At 34.0% G+C, this 23,876-nt stretch overlaps 1 protein-coding gene across 6 annotated transcripts in view; it reads right to left on the bottom strand.

The window, feature by feature from the left end:
• Fastkd1 (FAST kinase domains 1) overlaps positions 1 to 23,449 on the bottom strand; it is a 40,910-nt gene extending 17,461 nt beyond the window's left edge. Inside the window, exons 1-9 of one of the 6 annotated variants that reach the window (XM_026389521.2) lie at positions 23,346 to 23,449; positions 20,312 to 20,829; positions 18,374 to 18,442; positions 12,826 to 12,951; positions 9,718 to 10,116; positions 6,833 to 6,943; positions 4,499 to 4,630; positions 1,523 to 2,009; positions 84 to 198 (exon numbers count right to left, since the gene is read on the bottom strand). In XM_026389521.2, coding sequence (XP_026245306.2) covers positions 84 to 198; positions 1,523 to 2,009; positions 4,499 to 4,630; positions 6,833 to 6,943; positions 9,718 to 10,116; positions 12,826 to 12,951; positions 18,374 to 18,442; positions 20,312 to 20,646 — 1,774 coding nt within the window. In that variant the 5' untranslated portion in view covers positions 20,647 to 20,829; positions 23,346 to 23,449. Of the gene's footprint in view, positions 1 to 83; positions 199 to 1,522; positions 2,010 to 4,498; positions 4,631 to 6,832; positions 6,944 to 9,717; positions 10,117 to 12,825; positions 12,955 to 18,373; positions 18,443 to 20,311; positions 20,830 to 22,927; positions 23,203 to 23,229; positions 23,324 to 23,345 lie in introns of those variants that run through there. The other 5 variants (XM_077802721.1, XM_077802725.1, XM_077802724.1 and 2 more) reach the window with 5 other exon arrangements.
• Positions 23,450 to 23,876: the final 427 nt, after the last annotated feature.

The following is a 23,876-nucleotide window of genomic DNA, read 5'->3' on the forward strand; positions in this document are numbered from 1 at the left end:
AATGAGGGACACCTCTAAGCTCATACTTAGCTCAAGTATCCTCTGATCTACTCATTCAATGCATTACCAAACAATATACCCACCTAAGTGAGAATTAAGGCATTGCATGCATGTCCCCAAAAATTCATTCCTTTGAGGTGGATCATAGTTCAAAATGCTGAATGGAAGAATAATAGCAAGAATTGAAAAAGGATGGATCTGTATAAATAGAACAAATATTTTAGTTAAACTTCAGTAAACTGAAAGAAAATTTTAACCTAATTATTATTTTTTAAACATTTTTTCAGTTGTAGATGGACCCCTTTATTTTATTTATTTATTTACCTATTTATTTATATGTGGTGTTGAGGATTGAACCCAGTGCCTCATACATGCCAGGCAAGCACTCTACCACTGAGCTATAGCCCCTAATTATTATTTTAAGTCAACTTTTTCCTAACATGACTATAGTTAAATGATAGATGTTATCACTCTGCTTATTAATTTTTCTATGCTGCTATAAACTTATTTAACTTATGACTATTATTAATAATTCCAAAAGTGCTAATGCAGAAAAAATTAGACAATCTACAAATTGATTTCATTAGTTGTAAAACTCTAATACAGATCCCACTACTAATTAAAATAGTAAACAGAATCACTTATTTCCATATCAGTGCATTTTACAGAATCATCATATAAATAAATAAGTTTCTTAATTTGTAATCATCAACATACTGTTTTCATTTATTCTTTTTTAAAATTTCATTATTCACTCACTCATCCAATACTTAATAACTGTTAACGGCACTAAGCTAAGCAAATAAGACTTTTATTTTCATTTGTTGAGAAATACTGTCATCTAAGTAAAGGCCTTATCCTGATTTTATATATATATTGTATATACAATAGTGATTATATAAGTGAGATTCTTCTCACATAATCCACAAAGCATCATTTTACAGGTTAGTTTCAGAAATAAACCTGTGATAAGATACACTGACAGGGCCAGGGTTGTAGCTCAGTGCTAAAGCACTTATCTTGCATGTGTGAAGAACAGGGTTTGATCCTCAGCGCCACATAAAAATAAAGTATTGTGCCCATCTACAACTCAAAATATTTTTTTAAAAAGATGCACTGACAATTGAAGAATACTGATGTCAGTGTATATCTTATAATTTTCTAAGTTTTCACACTTATCATACACTTTTGAATACAAATATTTTAAAACAATAAAAGTAATACCATAGGATTATAAAAAAAGAAAAAGGAAAAACAAAAATTCTTCATCCTCTACTACCTTAATACACTCAATGTCATTTTAAGTGTTTCTTTCTAGTCAAAGAATTCTGATTACTGATCTTAACAATACTGTAAGGAAGCAAAGAATGCCACTGATCTCCCCAAATCTGGAGGCAGTGGCTTTAAAGGGAGAAGAACAAATTATTGAACCAGAAACCATAGATTAATTTTTAACCTTTAAATTCTAATCCAAGTTCTCAAAGTATTTATGTTATACTAAAGTATAACATTTAAATTTCACCTTTTCAATCTGCTCAATAACCACTGAGGCTATCTTATCAAGTAGCAAAGTACTGAGGTAGTTAGTTCTAGATATAAAAGATGCAATCTTTGAAACGTTCATACAATTCATTCCATCCATCAAACGATGTAAAGCTGCAATTGTTTCTTCAACAAGAGATTCACGAAACCAGTCTTCTTTTAAAGATTTAACTTCCTCCCATAACAGATCTAAATTGTTGCTTTGTTGTAATCTCTGATGACTGTAGTGATCTAATTTTTGAAGTAGTTTCAGTTGTTTCCCAGTAATGCTATTCATATGCATGTGATCATACTGAATCCATCTTAAAACAGATGTGGCAAAATCATTCAAGCCATATAGGTTACACTGTGGTAAAACTGCTTCAATTCGGGATACTGATGCTTCATCTAGGTGAGGAGAAGGAAGCATGGAAATAGCATAGACCAGGATGGAAATCTCACTCGGTATGACACTAACTTTCAAATAACTATAAAAGAAGAGGTGGGGATGAAAAGAACAAAATTAATACATCAGCAACCAGCAAAACCTAAATATATATTTATTAAAAGTGAATATATCATTATTATTATAATCAACATATGAGGTAAGCTTAAAATGGGAGCTAATTTAAGAATATTTAGATACTTTAAAAATGACAAGTTGCAAAGGGTCACTGAGAAGAACCTAAGATGTCCCAAAGCATGCTCCGAGTTTTTTATGCAAAAATAAAACCATAGACCCTGCCAAACAGAAGGTCAGTGTCAGAATAATGTTTCCAGTGCTGTTGCTAGAGGAAGAATTTGGGCTCAGTTTCTGATATGACCTGTCAGGAACTGCTATGACCTTGCATAGGCCTTGGCACAAAGTAATCATTCAATATTACTTCCCTTTCATTTCAGTTATATAGGAAGTCCAACCACACACACACACACACACACACACACACACACACACACCATACAACATCCTTTCCCAAAATCTCCATGCTGAACAGTCCACCAAGGGGACATCAATTGTTAAACTATAAATAAAAAAATCTGGGAGCTTTTAAAAAATCTTCAGATTTAGAAGTAGAAGAAGGAATAATCCAATCTAAGTTAAAAAAAAACTGAGTTGCTTTTTAAAATATTAATTTAGCACAGATAAACAAATACAAGGAATGCAGGCAACATAGCAAGACCCTGTTTCAAAAAATAATAAATAAACAAATCCAAATACCACAAAAAAACAAACAAAAAAACCACTAAAATTTACACAATCCAGATAAAAAATAAATCATACTGCATAATTTTGTTTACATAAAAATATAAAGGCAAAACTAATCACACACAGCTAGAAATAGAAACAGCAGTTAACCCTGGAGATAGGTACAAAGCAATAAGATGGGGGATATGTACATTTTTATGTAGATTATACTTCATTAAGTTAAAAAATAATAAACATAGCTGGGCATGGTAGCTCAAACCTATATCCCCATCAATTTAGGAAACTGAGGCAGGAGGAAAGCAAATTCAAGGACAGTCTCAGCAACTTAGTGAGGTCCTCAGCAATTTAGGGAGGCCCTGTCTCAAAATAAAAAATAAAAAGCTGAGCATGTGGCTCAGTGGTAAAGCATCCCTGGTTCAGTTCTCAGTACCAAAATAAACCTCAACCAGATGTTATTTCAATACAAGAACTCTCAAGTTTTCTGAGCTGTTTCAGGAACTTTTTATATAAGCATTTATGTTAATTGAATTAGACTTCATTCCCTCTAATACCAACTTGAAATTGTCTATACTGAAGTGAAGGGAGGTAATTCTAAATCATGAAGCACCTACAATTTTGTATAAATTCTCCCCAAATTTTAAATTACTCAATGACTCAAAAATAGTTTTGAGCAGGGTATGGTGTTATACACCTATAATCAATCCCCAACTATTTGGGAGTTGAAGATAGGAGAACCATTATTTCTAGGCCAGGCTGGGAAACATACTAAGTCTCTATCTCAAAAAAAAAAAGGGAAGAAAAACATATATTTTTGTAGAGTGGGGGGACAGCTCAGTGGAGATCACTTATGTTGCAAGCAGGAGACCCTGAGTTTGATGGCTAGAACTAAAACAATAAATAAATGAGAAAAAACTTTTTTGGGGGGGTGGGTACCAGGGATTGAACTCGGGACACTCAACCACTGAATCATATCACAGCCCTATTTTGTATTTTATTTAGAGACAGGGTCTCACTGAGTTGGTTAGTGCCTCCCCATTGCTGAAGCTGGCTTTGTACTCTCAATCCTCGTGTTTTGGCCTCATGAGCCGCTAGGGTTACAGGCGTGCTCCACTGTACCCAGCAAGAAAGAAAAGACATTTTTGATAAAATTTTAAACTATAGAGATATATAAGGTACTCTCACTACTCAGATTCTATATTAAACACAGAAAGGGTAAAGAAACAATAACCATGGATGTAATCATTTAAATAAGAAAGCTATTTCTTCAAGAAAAGGGTGAACTCTTATACCTAACATGTTAAATTCTCATCTGAAAAAAAAGTCAATCCTTATTTCTCAGTTCAAATTCTTTTGAATCATAATAACATATCACTTTATAACAATAAAAATCATTTTCAATATATGTCAATGTTTTGATTACAGTATATAATCCCATGCTTTATCTTTTAGAAATCAATATGAGAAATCAAATTAGTAGTGATAAATGGAGAGGAAAAGATTGATTTGGCCTGAACCTCATTCCAGTAATTATTCTCATCTTTAAAATAATTTTTTCCCTTTTATGCTACTAGGGTTTTGATCCTAGGTCCTCAATTATGCTGGGCAAGCATTCCACCATTGAGCTACACCCCCAGATCTTAACATTTTTAATAACAAACTCCTCAATTTCCCCTCCAAAAAGTCTAGTAATTCTGTACATAATTAAGCAATTCAAATATTGCAGATAGATTACAAAACGAAACACTGAACAAATTCATATTTTAATCTTACCTAAGCAGCAATTCTCTGAGTTTCACAAAAAGCGCTTTACTTTGAAAATGTAGAAAAATTAATGCCTGAGTTATCTTCAGTAACTCTACTGGTTTATAGTTATCCAAATGTTTATACAAAACTGAAGCAATTCTAAAAAGAATGACAGAACTATATTACAACCATTTTACTCATTGATTTATGAAACACTGTGCAGTTTTCATGCCAGATACTCTGCTCTGTACTGGAGGAACAGCAGTGAATGAGACAAGATTTTCTGTTTTTACAGAACTATCTCAAGATGGCAATAGAAATATGTAAACAATTATAATTAAGAGTCAGGTGTGAGCCATGCCTATAATCCCAGCAGCTGGGGAGGCTAAGGCAGGAAGATCTCAAATTCAAATCCAGTCTCAACAACTTAGTAAGGTCCTAAGCAACTTAGTGAGACCCTGTCTCTAAATAAAGTATAAAAAAGGGCTGGGGATGTGACTCAGTGGTTAAGTACCCCTTGGTTCAATCCAAGTTACCAAAAAAAAAAAAAAAAAAAAGTCAGGTGGTGTGGTGCACATCTGTAATCTCAGCAACTCAGGAGGCTAAGATGAAAAAGATTAGCAAGTTCAAGGCCAGCCTTGGCACATTAGTAAGAACCTGTCTCAAAATAAAAAATAAAAAGGACAAGGAGCCGGACGCAGTGGTGCACACCTGTAATCCCAGCAGCTCAGGAGTCTGATTCAAGAGGATCCAGAGTTCAAAGCCTGCCTCAGCAAAAGTGAGGCGCTAAGCAACTCAGTGAGGCCCTGTCTCTAAATAAAATATAAAACAGGGCTGGGGATGTGGCTCAGTGGTCAAGTGCCCCTGAGTTTAATTGCTGGTACCAAAAAAAAAAAAAAAAAAAAAAAAGGACTAGGGATGAGCTTAGTGGTAAAACACCCCTGGGTTCAATCCCCAGTACAAGAAAGCGGAGTGGGAGGATGGAAGGAAGGAAGGAAGGAAGAAAAAGAGGGAAAAAAATGTAAATAATTAAAATTAGACAATCAGTGAAGTATGAAAGAAATAATATTCAACTATGAATAGTAAAAAGCTAGAAAAGCATAGTTTTACTTCCTAAATAATTTAAAAAAAATTTTCACAGAACAGGACTACAAATTCTACATCTGCCTCATAACAAAATCTTTACCAAATTAATAACAATTGACAAAAGTGATTTAATTTTTTTCCTTAAATCTACTGGCCCTCAAACAGAGATGCTTAAGAACAATGGAATCCCAGTACTACCACCACACACAAAAAAATGGGAGCCATGGGGGTAGGAATAATAGGAGAATGAATCTAATATTATGACCCTATGTGCATATATGATTACATGACTGTGTAACTCTACATCATGTACAACCAGACGAATGAGAAATTATACTCCAAATTATACTCCATTTGTGTATGATGGGCCAAAATGCATTCCACTGTCATGAATAATTAGAACAAAAAATATATATAATATATATATATATATATATATATATATATATATATATATTTGGGAAATGCTAAGAGGTAACTAGAAGAAATATCAAAAGAAATGCACATATGATAGATAATGAAAATTAAGCATACATAATTTAAAAATATATTTTTTCCTTAAATTTCAAGTTATCAAAAAAGCCAGAATATACGGGGCTGGGATTGTGGCTCAGCGGTAGAGTACCTGCCTAGCACGGGTGGGACCCAGGTTCGATCCTCAGCACCACATAAAAATAAAAGGGCATTGTGTTGTGTCCATCTACACCTAAAAAATAAGTAAATAAATTTTTTTTAAAAAGCCAGAATATGGTATTATTTTTTCAAGGTAACACTGTAGTATAGATGGATGTTAACTGTTCTCTTGAATAGTAGGTTCCTTGCTCTGTGCTCTCCACTTGTGTGGATTATGATACTTTGCTCTAGTAGAACAACAGCAGTAAATGAAATGAAAGATGATATAAAAATTTTTGTTACCTCTATTGTGAAAAAGAAACAAGAACAAAAGCAATGCCTTAAGTGCTGACTCCTTATTTCTTCAAAACAATTATTATAAAAAACAATTATTTTACTCAATTCTTTTACTACTTATGGGGCTGGGGCTGTAGCTCAATGGCACAGCAGTTTCCTAGCATGTGTGAGGCACTGGGTCCAATTCTTAGCACCACATATAAACAAAACAAAATAAAGGCACGCTGTTCCTCTACAACTACAAAAAAAAAATTTAAAAATAAAATAAAGGCATTCTGTCCATATACAACTACAAAAAAATTTTTGGAAAAAAAAAAGGCTACTTCTGAATGACAACTAAACACCAGGACTTTCAGTAAAGATTACTTTTTAATCAAATGTGAATTTCTGCTTTCCATATCTTCCATTGCTTTCACCACTGCTAAGGCTTGCTGGCTGGTGAGCTCCTCTGATATCAATAACATGGTTGATTTAAGTCTAAAAGCAAAGAAAAATATTTTTACAATTAAAAACTGATAATTAACCTAATATTTTTTATTTTCTTTCTTTTTTTTTTTCAGAATTGGGGATTAAACCCAGGGGTGATTTATCACTGAGCTACATTTTCAGTCCTTTTTATTTTTCATTTTGAGACAGGGTCTCACTAATTGCTAAGTTGCTTAGAGCCTTGCTAGGTTTCTAAGGCTGGCCTTGAACTTGTGATCCTCCTGCCTCAGCCTCCCCAGCTGTTGGGATTATAGGTATATGCAACCATGCCTGGCTAACTTGTAATTTTTTTTAAATAAAAGGCTGTGAGCCAGGTGCACACCTGTAATCTCAGAAGCTAGGGAGGATGAGGCAGGAGGATCTTGACTTCAAAGCCAGTCTCAGCATCTTAGTTAGGCCCTAAGCAACTAAGTGAGAGCCTGTCTGTAAATAAAATATTAAAAAGGACTGAGGATCTTGCTCAGTGATTGAGTGCTCCTGGGTTCAATCCCCAGTACCAAAAAAAAAAAAAAAACCAGGTTGTGGGTAACAAATAGAAAAGAAATAATATAGATAAAAATTGAATTCCATGTCTAATTCTAATTTTCTGCCCACATACTTGGGGATAATATAAAATATTATTAAATAAGGAAAAATATACTGTTTTCTTTAATAATTAAGGCTTAAGTATAATCCAATCTAAAACTCCCTAAAAATGTATAGATAAGAAGTATTATGATGATTTCAAATAAGATAAGTTATAATGATTATAAAGCACTATGATTCAGTGAAATTATCTAGTACTAGAGAGCTAAGGTACAAATTGATACTTTTAATAATATTTATTAAATCTAGTGAGATTTTATAACATCTTGTCAGATGTTTAAACTTGTATAAGAACTACCCTGAAAGCCAATTTACCTTCCTATTAACAAAAATCTTATATATTAAGCACTAACTGTAACACTACAATCCGAAAATTAACAAAGATGACCTATTTTTTGAAATGTTTTTTAGTTGCAGATTAACACAATACCTTTCTTTCTTTATCTAACCCAGTGCCTCACACGTGCTAGGCAAGTACTCTACCACTGAGCCACAACCCCACCCCCAAGATGACCTATTTTGAAACTATCCAAAGTGCTGTGGTAATGAAAGAATCAAGATATAAGTGTCTTATATGCATACAGGAATATCCCACAATGATATCTATTCCTCTATAATGTGTACTAATACAAAAAAGATAAGTCTTTTGGAGTAGTTTAAAAGATAAATTCAAAAGATGAAATCTGAGGAGAGAAGAATAAATTTTCTATTCATAGCTCCATACTATCCTTTCACCAACATTATGGAATGCTTCAAACCATCTTCTCCCCAAGGCTTTTCTCAACCACTTCAATCTATGTTTCTCTCACTTCTATCTACCCACAACATTTCCAGTCTACAACACTAATTTTAGTATTTAGTCATAAACCATGTTGTGATGCTCTAATATTAAATATTTCAATTATTTACTTCTAATCCCAGCAACTTTGTACATAATAAAAAAATTATTTTCTTCCTAATTAAAATATAAATTCCTTCAAGCAGAAATCCAGTTAAATCCAACTTTACAACTCTTGTATTTCTTTAGCATGAGTTTTTTGTTGTTGTTGTTGTTTTGTTTTTTCCTTTTAAGTGCTGGGGATGGAATTCAGAGCTTTGCACATGTTGGGCAAATGCTTTACCACTGAGCAATAGCTCCAGCCCTAAAATCAGATTTTAATATTTGCTTGGTGACAAAAAGATTACAGTAAACATTTTTTAAAATAATTATGTTTCTATATAGATGCAATCTCTTAAGATGTACCCTTAATTTTTAAAATATATTTTTAGTTGTAGATGGACACAATATTTTTAACTTATTTATTTTATGTGGTACTGGGGATTGAACCAAGTGCCTTACAGGTGCTAGGCAAGCAGTCTACCAATGAGCTACAACCACAGCCCCCCTTTAATTTTTTTCACATAATTCAAAAATAAAAATTTTCTATAAAGTTTTCTTTAACAGAATAATGATGCAGATTCCTCTGTTACACAACTCCTAGAAACCCCCTGCTTAACTGAATCCATTAATCATACTTATCCAAAACGGCTGTTATTCTAAATATTCCATATGCTTATGCCGGTAAGGGGAATCTTATACCCAAGTGTAAACCCAGTCACATGGCCTAGGAAAGAAGAATCTTATGTACTAGTCATATTTAGCTTATGTATTAATTTCATATTTGCTCATCTTTATATCTCAAATATTTCTCTAAATCAATATCCATCAAAAATGGAAAATTTTAAAAGGCATGAGTCAGACCAAATTCACATAGGAAATATGCCAATGTGCTTAATATGTGCTTTTGATGATGAATGCAATGACTACAAGAAACCACAAAGGGTTCGTTGTTAGATCCACTATAGTTCTAAGTATAAATATACTTAATTTGTGCCCATATAAAACCATAAACCCAGTCACCTGGTCTAGGAAGGGAACATAAAATCACTTAGTGTTCTCCCTCAGTTTTTTCTGTGTTGGCCCAGCACCAGCAATTTATTGGCTCCCTTTTAGAACATACTAGTAGATTAAGAGTTGGAGATATAAATAAGGATAAAGAATCAAGAAGCAGATCATAACAGATTATTTCCCCTTCATGGTTTAATTGGGTAATTTTTGTGCCAGAGGGCCAAGGAGACCTAAGCTTGAAGACTCCATATATTCCCAAGAAGAAAAGTAAAGCATATGACATTGAACTCACTGTTTCTTTTCTTCAGGTCCTGCCACTGGTCCCAATGCAACAAACAATTTCACAAAGCTTGCAGGGTTATCAAAGAGAGGAATCATCTCAGTTAGCCTTCTTTTAGCCACTATAACAAATTCAAAACTATAAAACTGTAGGAATTGATATCCATCAAATATTTTACTGACGGAATCCAAATCAAGGTGGTTCATGTTATCTAAAAACACTTTATTACACCTCTCTAATAGAGGGTAATATCTAAATTTAACATTTTGAAGAAATTGTACTATTCTTTTTGCAATGTCGACCTCAGGAGAACTCATGTTGTCAAAAAGAAGCTCTGTTTTATTCACTAATTGTTCTTGAAAATGTTGTGATATTAAAGAAGATATGTTGACCATCAAGACACACAAGGACCTGAAGAAGGAAAAAGACAAATTTTTACATTACTGAAGAAAACAACCAAAACTAAACGATTAGATGTGGAAAGAAATTGGCAAAAATGTTGTGTACTTTAAATTTTTTCATTTAAATATTAAAGGGAGTTGAATTCAGATCTCCCAGTAATCACTTTTAGAGAAAAAAAAACATTCAAATTAATATTTTTCATGGAATATATAAAATACCTTGTTCTGTAGATAAAACTAAAACTACTTTGTTGGAAAATATTTTTACTCAGAAATCACTTTGGATCAACAGCTCATGAATGTTATCCTACAAGTCTCATTTTGTATTTGTGTGGTACTAGGGATTAGACCCAGGCCCTTGAGTATGCTAAGTAAGTGCTCTACCACTGAGCTACATCCCGAGTCATTTTTTCTGTTTGTTTATTTGTTTTGAGACAGGGTCTCAATGAGTTCCCCAGGCTGGCCTTGAACTTGTAATCCTCCTGCTTTAGCCTCCTGAGTAGCTAGGATTACAAGGTACAGTGTGACACTACTCTTGACTTCATTTTGTATTTTCAGAAGTTGACTTTTTGCTACTCTTTTCTGTGTATCTATGTAATTTATTAATAAACTCCTGGAAAATATTTCTTACTACTGAATGATTTGAATAATTTCATGTTTTTTAGCGTTTCAGGCTAGATTGTTATTAATATACAATCATAAGACAATACTAAAGAGGAAGGAGACTTTTAATATTTCTTCACATAACAAATACTTAAGGAGTGGGGGCTAAGGATTTTGCTTAGTGGTAGAACACTTGCCTACGTGCACAGGGTCTTGAGTTTGACCCTTACCACTGTAAAATATAAATAAAAAATAAACAAACAAATACATAAGGAACATTAGTCACATGTCTAGGCACTATGGGACACACCAAGATTAATGTATGGCATTTGCTTTCAACAGACTATTCTTACATAATATAAAAATCAGAAAACTACAAATACAAGGATATATTATAATGAATAAAGTATGCAAAATGAAAAAGACATTAAAAAAACTATTGGGGATGACAATTAGAAAACAGTCTATAAGAAAGACAAAAATCTAAAACTAAAACCATCTCAATCATTAGGAAAGTGGGGGCTGACTTGTTTCCAATTTTCTTTCATCCTTTAAATCAAATAAATTAATATTGAAAAAAACTCGAGTTATACATACTTTGGCTTCAGTTACAATATTTAATATTAACAGTAATTAGCATTAATAATTAACCTAACATTGCCATTTAAATAAACCTCCTGAAATAATTTTTTTCAAACATGTAAGAACAAATAGTTAAAAAAAAAATTAGACTCTATTCAGAAGCAGTACAATTCTCTAGAATCAGAAAGCCTAGGTTCAAATCTTGGTCCCCCCATTTACTAGCTGAGAGACCTTGGGTCTCTTATTCTCTTACTTATCCTCATAAAGTCTTCATTTCTGATATAGCAAATGAAGGATGCCTGGGGATTAAATGAAACAGATACTTATATTCAAATTTTTTCCCTTCTTTCAGTTCTAGGTCACTGCTGTCATTTCAGATCCTTACTATAGCATTCAAAGCCATCCCTTACCTGTCCTAAATATCTTTGATTCTCGGTCCTCTTTCTAATTCCACTTCTTATTATACTGAAGACCATAACTGATATGACAGTAATATTATCAGTGTATATTAACCCTGCTCACCCAATAGTCATAATTGTCTACTGAGATTTGCATTACTGTTATGTTAAATTTTTTTCTTACAATTTCAGCATTTCATAACATCAGAGATAGCCTAACCAGAGCAGATACTTAGAAAGCCAGGCTCAAAATATACCTTCTACTAGCTTAATAAGATAGTTAAATTTCCACTTTTAGTGAATTTAGCACCATCATAGAATATACAGTCAATATACAAAGTCATTTGATGTATTTATATATATATTTTTTAAAAAATTGGAAAGTGTGGGCTGGGGATGTGGATCAAGCGGTAGCCCGCTCGCCTGGCATGCGTGCGGCCCGGGTTCGATCCTCAGCACCACATACAAACAAAGATGTTGTGTCCTCTGAAAACTAAAAAATAAATATTAAAATTCTCTCTCTCTCTCTCTCTCTCTAAAAAAAAAAAAAATTGGAAAGTGAAGTTCAAAAACAATTTCAGTAAAACATGTGATAATGAATCCCATCATTATGCACAACCACAATACACCAATAAAAAATATAGAAAAAAAGAATAAATAAATAAAATTTTAAAAATTTCATCTCAAAACATAAATTATTTAGGAACAAATTAAACAAAAGATGTAAGATCTCTACACTAAAAAAGATATCGTTCCTAAATACATAAAAAATCATGTGCTATACAGACATCAGAAGATTTTAATATGACAAATGTTTCTAAACTAATTTACAGATGTAATTCAATCTTTATCAAAATCAAAGCAGACATTTTTATAGAAAGTAACAGGTTAATTCTAACATTTATGAGGTAGGGCTAGGGTTGTGGCTCAGCAGTAGATCTTCACACATCTCAACTTTACATATCTTATCTCTAACCCCCATGCAACACTGAAAAGTAGATGTTACCATTCTTATTAGATACATGAGGAGAAATTCTAAGAGGTCATGTAAATTAGCCTTATGTCACATAACTAACTGTTTATATCCAAAGCCCAGGATCTTTTTACCGCAACAAAAAGCCCATAAATAAATTTACCTTAAGTCCTGTATGGTTTCCAAGTTCCTATTTACAATATCAGCTATTTTTCCCATTAGTGGACTGAAATACAAACGCTGATCTGCTAGGCAAGTGGAAAATGTGGATAGTACTTTAATATCAAACCTACTAAAGGAAATACATAAAGGAGATCATTAGTATTAACTTTTAATTAAAACAATGTAGTCATAAAATAAAAAAGCAACAAAAATACTAATATATTATTAAGTGAATTTTTCTAAAATACTGATTACTTATTATCATAAGAATAACAAATCATACAGCTAAAAGTGTGATATTCTAGAAAGATTTAAAAAGAACAATCACCCAAAATTATTTAAATAACCTTTTTTTTTTTTTTGAGATGACAATTTTCTTTTCTATTTTTTGGTACTGGGGATTAAACCCAGTGGCGCTTAACCACTAAACCACATTTCCAGCCCTTTGTTGTATTCAATTTAGAGACAGGCCCTCCTTGAATTGCTTATGGCCTCACTAAATTGCTGAGTCTGGCTTTGAACTTGAGATCCTCCTGCCTCAGCCTCCCGAGCTGCTGGAATTATAGCATGCACAACTACACCTGGATGAGTTGACAATTTTAACTCAAGTTTGCCTATTACAAATAAATACTAATACAACAGTTCTGTTTAAAAACTTCATATTTTGACTATAGGAAAAATGACCCAAATTCTTCATCAAATAAATGGTATGACAAAAGCAAAGAAGAATGTCATAAACTTCTATATTTGTTTTTATTTTTGCAGTGCTGGGGCCTTGTGAATGCATGGCAAATGTTCTACAACTGAATTACATCCTCAGCCCCTAGATTTAAATATTTTGAATTTACTAAAAGATAACAAAAGAAAATTCATAGCAGCACAATATGCAAGAGCAAAAACTGCAAACAATCTAAACGTTCATGAAGAAAGCACAATGGGTAAATCACACATGCCCACAGAATACTACACAATAGCAATAAATAGATTGCTGAACCATACAACATCATAGATGAATCCTTAAAACATACTGAGCCAATTAAATAAAAGGGTACATACCACAGAATTTCATTTCTATAAAAACAAAACTGATGTTTGATGTTAGAAGTCAAAATCCTTTTGGGGTAGGACAATGATACTAAAAGAACATAAAGGGAACTTCTGGGGAACTGTTGATGTTTCTGGATCTTTATGTTATTACACAGAAGAGATAGACATATGCACATTAATCATGCTGTATGTTTACCATTTGTGTAATTTTATACAATATTCTCCAATAAAAGCTTTACTTGGAAAAAGAGAAAAACTTAACACAGTGTGAACCTTATTTAGAGAGTCACAAGTGGCCAAAAGACGGATCTTCATAGGCCAATCAAGGAAATTTGAACACAGATCAGGTATCAATACCTGAAAAGGAATATTTTTAAAATATTTTTTTAAATATTTGGGGTATGTATTTTTAGAGCTTATTTTTCTTTTTTGTTAATTTGTTTTTAGTTGTAAATGGACACAGTATTTTTATGTGGTGCTAAGGATTGAATCCAGTGTCTCACATGTTCTAAGCAAGTGCTCTACCACTGAGCTACAACCACAGCGCTAGAGTCTATATTTCTAAGAGACATGTATTTATAGATGAAATAGTATTACTAGTGAAAACATACTGAAAGCTGAGTGCAGTAGCACACACCAATTCCAGCAATTTGGGAGGCTGAGGCAGGAGAACTGGAAGTTTGAGGACAGCCTTAGCAATTTAGCAAGATTCTATCTCAAAGTTGAAAAAAAAAAAAAAACAGAATTTAAGGGCTAGGGATATAGTTCAGTGGTACAGCACCCCTGGGTTCAATCCCCAGCACCCCAAAAACAAAACAGAAGGTATACTGAAGGGTGGGGAGAGAGCAGGAGGTGATACAGATAATTTCCGAAGCTAAATAATGAGTACATGAGAGTTCATTATATTAGCCTCCAGTTTTGTAAATGTTTAAGTCATTCAAAAAACTTTACACCAAAAATTCAAATAACTCAATAAATAGGAAAATGAATTAAACAGACACTTCTCAAAAGAAGAAATGTAAATAGCTATCAAATATATGAAGAAATGTTTAACATCAATAGCCATTTGGGAAATACAAATCAAAACTACACTGAGATTTTATCTCACACCAGTAAGAATGACAGTCATCAAGAATACAGATAATAATAAGTGCTGGAGAAGATACAGACAAAAGGAATACAATTACACTGTTGGTGGGACTGTAAATTAGTACAACCACGGAAGAAATCAGTATGGAGGGTCCTCAAAAGAACAGGCATGGAACCACCATATGACCAAACTATACCATGCCTCAGTATTTATCTTGAATAATTCAAGTCATCTTAATACAGTGATATATACATGTACACCCATGTTTATAGCAACACAATTATCAATAAGCAAAACTATGCAACCATCCTAGGTATCCATCAGTGGATGAGTAGATAAAGAAAATGTGGTATATATACACAATGGAATTTTATTCAGTCATAAATAAAAATGAAATATAATTTGCAGGAAAATGGATAGAAATAAAGACCATCATGTTAAGCAAAATAAGTCAAACTCAGAAGGTCAAGAGTCATCTGGTTTCTTTCATATGCAATAGTTAAGAGAAGCAAAAGGGAAAAAAAGGTAAAGGTGGATCACCTAAAAATCAAAGGGAGATCAATAGAGGAAAGGGACTAAAGAATGGGAGCAGGAAGGTGCTGAGGAATGATATTGGCCAAATTATACTGTTATATTGTGTGCATGTACAAATATGTAACAGCAAAACCCATCATTATGTACAACTAGAATGCACCAATTTTTTAAAAAGTGAATAAATAAATCATCCATAATAGTTTTTATTTTTTCCACTTCTGGCTTTAAATATGTTAAGTGACCTTGCCATGATCTATCATATAGTGCTAAACCAGAATAATCTATCCCATTTGAATTATTACATATTGTATTTATAAAATACAAATCCATAGATATTTTAGCCAGATCACTAATAGCTATTATTATAACAAAAAATTAATATGTGAAAAAGATGAAAAATTCAGAAATTATATTTATTCTATAACTCTATTACAAGTTCTATAGACATAAATTAGGGCTTTAAATTTTTATAACTTGATATTATAAAAATACTTAGCAAAGCACAGTGGCACAGGCCTATAGTCCAGTTACTGGAAGGCTGAGGCAATAGACTCATTTACCCAGGAGTCTAAGGTCAACCTAGGCAATGTAGCAAGACCTCATCTCAATATACATACACACACACATACAAACACACACACATACACACACACACACACACACACACACACGATACAAACAGAAACATGATAAAAACAGAAAGAAAGAACCACCATATAAAACAAAGCATTATCTTCTGAGTTATTTTGAAGTGAAAATACATTAAAATGTAAAGTCTGATTCACTGGGAAGTATAATGATATATTTGTAATTTAATTGTTTCATTTAATAGTAAAACCAAAAAATCTATTTTACAATTGATTTCAAGCTATATAATTCACATAACACCTACGGCTGTTTTAAAGAGGAATAAAAAGGGGGCTGGGGATGTGGCTCAAGCGGTAGCGTGCTCGCCTGGCATGTGTGCGGCCCGGGTTCGATCCTCAGCACCACATACAAACGAAGATGTTGTGTCCACCGAAAACTAAAAAATAAATATTAAAATTCTCTCTCTCTCTCTCTTAAAAAAAAAAGAGACCCTGATATCTTTGATGTTAGTCCAATACTAAGTCCCTAGGAATGGGAGCTAGTGGTCTCTTTAAAAAAAAAAAAAAAAAAAAGAGGAATAAAAAGGCTTTGACCTAGCACCAACAATGACCAAATTTAACCCAAAACAAATAATAAGTATACATTTCTTATTGTTTGCAAAAAGAATTAAAATTATTCTGTTTACCTTAGATAAAAGATAGTTACGGTAGAAAACAAGCAAGAATGGAGAAATGGAATGGGTAAGATGACAACTGGGTTTAAATAATGAAGTTAACTAAAACTACAACTTCATAGATGGATGCAGAATTTCTAAATCAAGAGAACCCTTCTGAACCTCTTTAACCCAGCCCGTATAATAAAGACCTAAAGCATTTGGCAATATAAATAACAACTGTAAAAATTTAAGCTTTGAGAAGCAATATACCAAAAAACAAAAATATGAGAATGCTCACTCCTCTCTGTCAAAAAATAGTCTATTTCTCCTTTATCTTGGTCAAATTTGTACCTTTCTATTTGGTTTAGAGGTAGGGCTGCGCTGCAGTTTTTAAAACCTTCTTGTCTGGGGTTGGGATTGTAGCTCAGTAGTAGAGCACTCGCACATGCGAGGCCCTGGGTTTGATCCTCAGCACCACATTAAAAAAATAAATAAAGGTATTGTGTCCAAATACATCTAAAAAATAAATATTTTTAAAAAAAACCTCATGTCTGTTCCCACATTTTTTCTATTTCCTCACTGTCATATGTCCTATTTTACTAACAATGGCCTTTAGCCATCCAAAATTCCTAGGTTAAAAAATTCAAAGTTTTCAGAAATAGCTGAAGCTTTCCTAATATGAGATCTGTTATCATCTCAGTTCTTTTATACATGGAGAACTTTCCACATATTCTTACAGAACAGACATCTCAACAAGAATATCCTGAACATATCTCTTGTTTTTCTAGATTATATCAATTATGGCAAAATGATAAAAATACACCCATGTATACTATAGAAAATAGGTCTCAATCAATATTGTCCAGAGCAATGGACTTATTTTCTTCAAAAAGCTTCTAAGTTACCTGTAAGTTCTAGTCACTGCTGTCTGTACATAAAAATGGAGTGAAAAGCTGGGCATGGTGGCATGCCTAGAATTCCAGCAACTCAGAAGGCTGAGGCAGGAAGATCACAAGTGTGAGGCCAACCTGAGCAACTAAAAGAGACCCTCAGCAACTTAGTGAGACTCTGTCTCAAAATAAAAAATATAAAGGATTGGAGATGTAGCTCAGTGGTAAAGTTCCCCTACGTTTAATTTCCAGAACAATAACAATGAAAAAAATGAAGTGAAAGACAAGTAACTAAACAGGCTACATGGCCTTCCACTCAATAAACTGATCTTCTTTATTCTCCTTTTATAGCTCCTGTACTTCTAGGTTCTAATTGACAAATCAAAAAATCTTTTCTTTCTGAAGCAGAACTCTGGTAGATAAGAGTCAAAGCAGCTAGTCTAGTATGTAGCTATGACTCTACCCTATTTATACTTTGACTAATTATATATATGTGGAAAAGCACACTCACTATTCTGGGCTATTAGTTAAAAAGGGAACATCTGAAATACTTTCTTGTTCTATTAAATAATAAAAACACATTACACAATCAAAAACCCTGAAACTAAATTGAGTTTAAATACATTAATTTCCATAAAAGCTTGACAGGCAGGTGGCAGCTCCCCATTTTTTTTCCTATGGGATTTCACTGTGCTAACCCTGAAAAGGATAACCCTAACCTTAAAAGATGAACCCAGATACTTGCCTTTCCATCCTTTTCCACGCTTCTGTAACTAGTGCTTGAATTAATGGATCATGGGCCTTAACAGCGAACCTCAATTAAAACAAGAGAAAATAATTTTACACACACACATATTTTTAAATCATTAAAAACACATGCGGTAAGAACCTCAGGTTACTTTGCTTTTAGATAGGCAGTTCTTATTTCTACTCCCATTTCAGTGTTCTGATTTCTTGGTTCAGTCTAATAAATAAGCATCTTTATTTCATGATCTCATCCTCTTTATCCACTCATTTCAAAATCCTCCACTGAACAATGTTCAATGCTTTGTTTTACACCAAAAGGACATATAAAATGTATTACTTTGTTCTGATTATAAAAATATCTTACAGGAGAAAATATGTAAAGACACAAAAATGCTAATAGTCACCAATCATCTTAATCTTTAAAATTGTGTTCCCTTCATATATATCAGAGAAAAAGAATATTGTAACCTGAAAATAAAATCATTCTTTTTTTTAATCTAATATCAATACCCAGTATAAGCAAAGGCCCCTTTCCTATTAATTCTGATTTTCAAAATAAAAATAAAACAAATAAATAAAAATGGCATGCTGGGCGTAGTGGCACATGCCTGTAATTCCAGTGGTCCAGGAGGCTGAGGCACAAGCATCATGAGTTCAAAGCCAGCCTCAGCAACTTAGTGAGGCCCTAGGCAACTCAGTGGAAAAAAAAAAAAAAGCCTGGGGATGTGGCTCAGTAGTTAAGTGCCCAAGTTCAAACCCAGGTAACAAAAATAACAACAAAAACTGCAATACCTGTATAATGCTGAAACTATAGCTACCTAACCAGGGAAGGGCAGATTATCATAAAAGGACTAATGTTTAATTTTGGTGTTTTTACCCCTTGTCCCTGGGTTCCTTTATTCAGGAATCCAGTTCTCCTGAAGACTGAATTTCCTTACAATGTAAAATGTATCTTTCTCTCCCACTTTCTCAGAGCCCCACCCACTCACCCTCCCACCCCACCCTTATCCCAAACTCCACAGTAGTGGGAATTTAACCTACCGACACTCTATCACTGAGCTACATCCCCAGTCCACCCACCCCTCTTATTTTCAATTTTTTGAGAGAAGGTATTGATAAATTGCTGAGGCTGACCTTGAACTTATTATCCTCCTGCCTAAGTCACTGGAATTTCAAGCATGTGCCACCATGCCTAGCTAAAATTTCTTTTCTTGAAATTTAACTTTGCCAGACATGGTGGCACATACCATCAGCAACTAGGGAGGCAGAGACAGGAGGACCAAAAGTTTCCAGATCAGACTGGACAACTTAGCAAGACTGTGTCTCAAATAAATAAATAAATAGGGCTGGAGATGTAGCTATATTTCCTTTGACATGAAGAAAGCCTTTTTTTGCATGTAATAAGCCAGTCAAAGAATATAATTTGTGAAACATTGTTATTAAATATAAATGAGTCCAGAAAATAATTCTATTTTCTTTCTTTCTTCCTTTTCTTTTCTTTTTTCTTTTTTTAAGAACTGCAACTGGAAAACAACTTATTGTCCCAATAGCCCTTAAAAAATATATCTGACATCAGTTTAATTACAGGCTAAGAGATTGCAAATAGATCAATAAAAACACAATTTGTTAATTGCTGATTTGTTATTAGGCATTAATCTGAAATCTAATAATTCACCTATCTTCATTATCTTTAGCCAATCACATTGCCACAAAATTCCACAATAATCCAAAGTTAATCATCTCTACTGTCATGATTGAATATATTCTACTTTTTAAAATTGCAATACTACTAATAGTGTTAAATATCCTCCAAACATCTTTAAAATATAACATTATCAGGAAAACTACCCTCTTGGAGAAATTAAACACATTTTCATCTTTAAAAGATTTTTTAAAAATTAAAATATAAATAACGATTTCCATAAAAGTAACTTACTGTTGTGTGATGTATAACACATTCACCAGAGTATCATCATTCATTAATTTGATTTTATTTGTAGTCAAATTATGCAGAGTAAGAAATTGGGGATGATCTCCTACATACTCAACATTTTTTAACAAGCTGGTCTTCTGCTTTTGAAGTTGCCAAAGATTATTAAATGCACATTCAACTTGCTTTTCTGAAAGTGTCTCTTTGTTTCTTTCTATAAGATCAAATATTTGCTCTTGATCTGTACACTTATTCATCTGAATAATTAAGGGTTCACAACTGAAGGATCGAAACTGAAACTCTCTCCAGGAGAATGCACAAAGAGTTCTCAGACGAAACATATTTATAAAGGATGAGTCTAGAAAAAAGATATCTTTCCATTTACATCACAAATTCTCTTCAGTAAAGAAAGCCATCTGCAACTAGTACTCAAGCTAAATGTGCTGTTATAAAAAATAATTGGCTTGCTTTCATGTATTCTGTTTCCATTATAAGGACTCTAAATCCATTCCAATATGCAGCTTCTGTAAAAGAATTGGTTAGCATGATTAGTCATATCTTATTAATACTGAGTTAATTCCAAAATTCAAAATAATAAATTTTTTTCTGCATTAACTAGAGACTTTGTTCTTAGTCTAAATCAGATAGTAGGATTTGTTCCAAATCTAAATAGCTAGCCAGGAAAAAGAGCTTCTTTCTGTATTCCTTTAAAAAATGTTTAAGTCTGATATTGCCTAAAGTTTTCAAATTTGACCACAAAAGCAGAAGGGGGGAAAAACTCAAAACTGCTTTTTTTTTTCCTCCTGTGGTGGGGATCAAACCCAGGCCCTTGTACATGTTAGTTACATGCTCTACCACTGAGCTACAACCCTAGTACTTTTAAATTTTACTTTGAGACCGTCTGGCTAAATTGCCCAGGCTAGGCTGGAACTTCAGATCTTTCTGCTTCAGCCTCCTCAATAGCTGTCATTACAGGAATGCAATCCCACACCTTGCCTTCAAGGTAATTTCATGCTCCTTTCTTCTCATTCCCTAAAAGAACTCAAACAATTTGATCATTATTGTTCTTAGTTAGGTTTTAACCAATAAAAGAGATGTTCACAACACTAATGAGGAACTATTTAAAAGTCAAAATGTGTTTCAAGACCTGTAGGATCAATATAAATAAACAAAGATTTTTCTGAAAAGAAAATTTGTCTAACAAATATATCATAAATTTAGTAATGTTTATGTTATATTTATTCTTGAGAAGCAATAGTTAGAAAAGCTGGGACTAAAATCATATCATCTAATACACGTGCAACAGTTACAAAGAACTTTTAAAATATATCCTAATTAATTTCACTCAATTGACTATCAGTGAAGAGGAAGGGGATCAAGGGAAAGTACAACAACAAATATGCCACAAAGAAATCCACCATTCTGTACAATTAACATGCACTAAAAAAAAAAAAAAAAAAAAAAAAAAAGATTAGGGGAGGGATAATCTTATCACTGGAAGTCTTGCCATCTTTGTTCTGTCATAAATGTCTATGAAAATGTAACAGGAGCCTGATGTGGTGGCAAATGCCTGTAATCCCAGCAGCTTCAGAGGTTGAGGCAAAAGGATAAAACTTCAAGGCCAGTCTTGGCAACTCAGTGAGATCCTGTCTCAAAATAAAAAACAAAAAGGGCTGGGAAAGGGCTAGGGCTGTAGCTCAGTGGAGAGCACTTGCCTAGTATGTGTGAAGCACATAAAAAAAAAAAAAAAAAGAAAGAAAGAAAGAAAGAAATTAAAGGTATGCTGTCCATCTACAACTATAAAAAAAATTTTTTTAAAAAACAAAAAGAAGCTGGGATGTAGATCAGGGTAGGGTACCCCTGGGTTCAATCCCCAGTACGGTGAATTTAACTAATTAATAAGCATGAGTTATACTGTTACTTTAGTCTCATTGGCCACTTAAGGCAAGGTTTCTAGAACTGAATTGAATTTTTTAAAATTCTCTCAACCTTCCAGGAAGATATTATCAGTTCCATTTACACATAAAGTAAACCCAAAAAAGTCTTAAACCAGTCAAACATGGTAAAGGATACCCATTATCCCAGCTAAGACAGGAGGATGGCAAGTTTGAGGCCAGCTTTGGCAATTCAGCAAGGCACTGTCTCAAAATTTTAAAAGGCTGGGGATGTAGCCCAGTGGTAGAACACTTGTTTAGCACACTGGACACCCCTGGTTCAATCCCCAGTACTGAAATAAAGAGAAGGGGTGGGGAGGAAGAGAGGTAGGAGTGATTGTAAACAAAACAAATCACTTTAGTACTAGTGCAGATGGGATTATATTTGAGCCTCATTACATGAACAAACGTGTGTGACTAAAAGTATGCTTCAGACCCCTCTCTGGCTATGTCAAGCTGTCTGTTCCCAAGAAAAAACGATGCCACAGTACGACCTATTTTTGATTTTGTGTTCAGTAAAACATGCCAAGGGCCACCTCCAAAAAAGAAAATTTTTTTTTTTTTTTTTTTTTTTTTTGCTCAAAGCAAAGGTATCCTCGAAATACTAACTTAACCACCCATAACTGAAAAGTGGAGGCTATTCGAATTTAAAAGTCCCGCATCCCCATCTCTACCCCAGCTAAGTGACCTTGGAGAAGTCGCTTAATTAAAGGAGGGGCCTTGGGACTGTGAGAAACAGGTACGATTTAACAGGCACAGTGCAGGGTGCACAGGGTCAAGATATCCTCTGTGCGGGCATGCAGAGAGAACTGAACAAGAGCGAACGCGGTCTCCACCGTCCAGGTTAGAAATGGGTTCCGCGGGTCCCAATCCTCCGCACTTTGGAGAGCCCAACACTCGCAAGGAGGCCGCCTCAGATTCTCAGACGAACCCTACGCAAAAACGTGCTGGGTGGGAAAAGAAATACCGACGCTGCTATCCGGCCCTGACCTGCCGGCAAATTCTTCCCTCAACGCCCGCCAACTTTTCTACAGGATCCTGGCGGGTTACGTAGCTTGTCCCTCGTCCCCAGCAAAAAACACAACAGGCTCAGTTCTCCAGCTCACCCCTCTTGTCCCAGAGTTTTTAGCCTTTCCTTGAGAAATACTGTCTTCCCCCGGTAGGGTCGGTCCCCAAGCCGGAGAAAAATTCCGGGTAGACTGCGTGCACAGCGGAAGACACGCACTACACATCCCAGAGGTCTGCGCGGCGCGGCTGGTGGGACGCACGTCCCCGGCTCCTCTGGGGGAATTCTGGGCTTTGTAGTTCTGTATTGGGAGAGGCTCGGGGTTGCGCGTCAGAGACTACTGAAGAAGGTAATGACACAAATGCTTACTTAGGTCAGTGTCTCTGTTATTGAGGTTTATTTCCCCGAGTACTTGGAACATGGATATTTTTGTAATGTACACTAACAATTGTATTTTAAAAAATGAAACGAGAAAATATAAGCACAGAAAATACCTATACAGATTTTTCTTATAATTTTTCAGGGTACTATATATGAAATAACTGTGAAGCTGCTATAGAAGTATCAAAACTCCTACTCTCGATTTCTGGACTTACGTGTTTCTGTACCTATGTCATGGACAGGTGCTAAT

Source organism: Urocitellus parryii, chromosome 1 (genome assembly GCF_045843805.1).
Source record: "Urocitellus parryii isolate mUroPar1 chromosome 1, mUroPar1.hap1, whole genome shotgun sequence".
In the NCBI taxonomy this organism is placed as follows: Eukaryota; Metazoa; Chordata; class Mammalia; order Rodentia; family Sciuridae; genus Urocitellus; species Urocitellus parryii.